The sequence below is a fragment of the Uloborus diversus genome, unplaced genomic scaffold (genome assembly GCF_026930045.1).
Source record: "Uloborus diversus isolate 005 unplaced genomic scaffold, Udiv.v.3.1 scaffold_11, whole genome shotgun sequence".
NCBI lineage: Eukaryota > Metazoa > Arthropoda > Arachnida > Araneae > Uloboridae > Uloborus > Uloborus diversus.
The window spans coordinates 486,741-489,855 of record NW_026557765.1 but is presented as its reverse complement, the minus strand read 5'-3'; the positions used below and the strand labels follow the sequence as shown (position 1 = coordinate 489,855).

The 3,115-nt window shown below is 42.1% G+C and overlaps 1 protein-coding gene across 1 annotated transcript in view; it reads right to left on the bottom strand.

Annotated features, from left to right (window-relative positions):
• Positions 1–1,151, bottom strand: part of LOC129232149 (gastrula zinc finger protein XlCGF26.1-like) — a 12,015-nt gene extending 10,864 nt beyond the window's left edge. Inside the window, exon 1 of the mRNA XM_054866390.1 lies at positions 591–1,151. Coding sequence (XP_054722365.1) covers positions 591–1,151 — 561 coding nt within the window. The remainder of the gene's footprint in view (positions 1–590) is intronic.
• Positions 1,152–3,115: the final 1,964 nt, after the last annotated feature.

The following is a 3,115-nucleotide window of genomic DNA, read 5'->3' as shown; positions in this document are numbered from 1 at the left end:
ATTTGCCCGTCCTCCGCAAAATGAAAAATCTTGACCTACTGCGCGATACCAGTGATGGGCACGCTCTAGACTGGCTCTATCCATTTTTAAAAATTTTCGAATGCAGAGTTTTGGCGAAATTTAATGATCTCCCTCAGTTAGCGATAGTTTAAATTTTAACAACAATTTTAGACGAGAATGTGCGTATAAGTACAATCTGACCACCAATGAGATGGAAAGGCTAACATCTGGTTTACAGGCGGAAATGGAAGCATCTATTAGTTTTCAGGGATGCCAGCTTTTGCAGAGGAACGTTTGGTGAATTCCGCAGCAACAACGAGGGCAGACAGACATTATTTTTCACAAAGCTCGATTATTTTTTCACAAGTAAGTAAATGCGACTTTAAGTCCCTTTCGCTGGGAAATTTCCCGTCACAAAATCTGCAAGAACGCCACGCATTTTCACAACCTTTTTTATTATGCTGAGCAAAACTTTGCTCGGACGAAAACGAAGCGCCGCAGTAATCACAAGAAAACGGCTTCTCTTTCGTGTGTACCCTGTAGTGCCTCTTCAGGGAAATTTTCGAGCTAAACGACTTCCCGCAATATACGCAATCAAACGGCTTCTCTCCCGTGTGCGTCATTTCGTGCCTCTTCATCGAGTCTTTGCGGTTGAACCTTCTGCCGCAAGTGCCGCAAGGAAATATCTTTTCGCCGTGGCTCTTCGAATGAATGTTCAACTCTTGGCCATTGACAAACCTTTTCGAGCATTGCTTGCAGGAGTACGGTTTCTCCCCAGTATGCCGTCTGATGTGAATTCTTAGACAGTTTTGTAAAGCAAACGATTTGCCGCACTGATGGCAATAATGCGGCTTCAAGCCTTCATGTTGCCTGACGTGGCGATTCAGTTTCGACTTCGACGAGAAGGCTGCGTCGCAGCATTCGCAAGGATAAGGTTTCTCTCCAGTATGCATTCGCCTGTGAACTGTCAATTCCCCATTTCGGAGGAACTTCTTCTGGCAGAACTCGCAGCCAAACAGTCTTTGGTCAGAATGAACAACTGAATGAAGCTTCAAACGCATTTTAGTAGGAAACGCTCTGCCACATTGCTCGCAGGTGTACGGATTTTCGTTATGACTTCTAACGTGAATCCTCAAGCCACGCTTTGTCATAAGTGATTTCCCGCAATGCTGGCAAATAAATGTCTGCTCTTGCATTGTACGGTTTGAAAGATTATTAACTAGAAAACAATTTGATTCTCTTTGGCTAGTTCCAACACCGATGCTCCAATGCGATTATATGCTTAAAGTTATTTTGGAGTTCATTCAGGCTGATGCTTCTAGGTATTTTCAGTTGGCAAATATCAAATTACTAATTCCAGAAGAGCCACGTGTCCAAATTCTATGAACACTTTTGAAAAATACCGTTAAACTATAAATTATGCAACACGAACCTTCATATTAATCAGACAATGTGAACTGACTCTGACACTACAAAATTCAAGTTAGAAGTTTAAGGCTATATTTTTTAAGCACACAACTTTGCTGTCATAAGTTGAGTTGATACACAAAGAAGTTTGAAAAAGCACTAGCTGTTTGCTTAAACTTCAAAACATATCATATTTATACTCGTTTGTATTCTAATAAGCTGCGAGAAGAAGATATGGAATTCCTAGCAGAAGGACGAATGCTTCGAATGGAACTGTCAACCTAGAGGAACCTAGAAGAACAACCTAGAAGAAAACGATTTAAATTAAAAAACGCAGCGAAAGGTAAACAATGAATAGCTGAAAAAATATATGAAGTCAACTCTCACATTAAACACAAAAATGTAATTGAACATCCAAAGATCCATACTTAAACTCGAATCATTGAAATGGTAATTGCAAATACAGATTACCAGATGATACTTCAAGCAATCAAAGTAGAAAAAAGAAACCAGAATGTCCAACGGTCTAAGTGTTATTCTTGAAAAACCATCTTACGTACACTGGTGGACAAAAATAAGAGATGGAAGACATTTTCACACATTTCTCAGAAAATATCATAAAACCTGGCCAGCTGATTGCCATATGATATAATGGCACTATGAGTTTACCTATTCTTGTGGGCATTGCTAAGGCGGCAAGAGGTATAAAAGTCTGCAGCCAGCTGCTCAGCTTATCCCACTCTACAACACTGTAGCGATTTGTATTGCGTTTCTTGAATTGTTTTTGTTGATTTTTAGGTGAAAATGAGTGAACATCATCGTTTAGACGAAGGTTGGGGAGGAGAAATGTGGGCACTTTTGAGGCAGGACAGTCCCAAACTCAGGCTACTAGGGAATTTGGGTGTAACTCCAAGTGTTGTTTCAAATTTGTGGAGTCAGTTTTAAAACAGTGGGACAGGCTCCAGAAGACCAGGACAATGTCGTTCGAGAGCAACAACACCAGTATTTGTTACTTACAGTCAAGCGCCAGAGGACGTCTGCAGCGACAGTCCTCGCTGCTGCTACAGAAACAGTAGTTTTAAGAAAGACAGTTGCTAGGAGGTTCGGTGAAAGAGGGGCCAGGAAGCTCGCCATCTGAAATCCATTCACTCCCTCCCACAAAAGAGAGCATGTACAATGGTGCAGATAGCACCAACACTGGACGAAGCTCCAATGGGGTAATGTTCTTTTCACAGATGAGTCTAGATTCAGTCTACAACCTGATTTCCTTGACGAATATTCTTATGGAGGGAACTTGGGACCCGATACCATCTTAGTAACATCATGGAAAGGGACCATTATGCTGGAGGAGGAGTGATGATTTGGGCAGTGATCATGCACGATACACGCACACCACGTGTTTGACACTGGTTCCGTAAATGCAGGAGATCCTACAACCCTATGTGCGTCTTTTCAGGCAACCCTATGTGCGTCTTTTTAGGGGTGCTGTTGGCCCCGAGTTCGTTTTTATGGACGCACAATGCTCGACCACATAGGGCTGTCATGGCTGAGGAATATCTGGAAAGTGAAGATATTTATCGAATGGATTGGCCAGCCAAATCTCCTGACCTTAACTCCATTGAACATGCTTGGGATGCTCTTGGGAGGGCTATTGCGATACGCCAACTTCAACCCAGAACCATTCCAAAGTTAAAAACTGCACTGATAG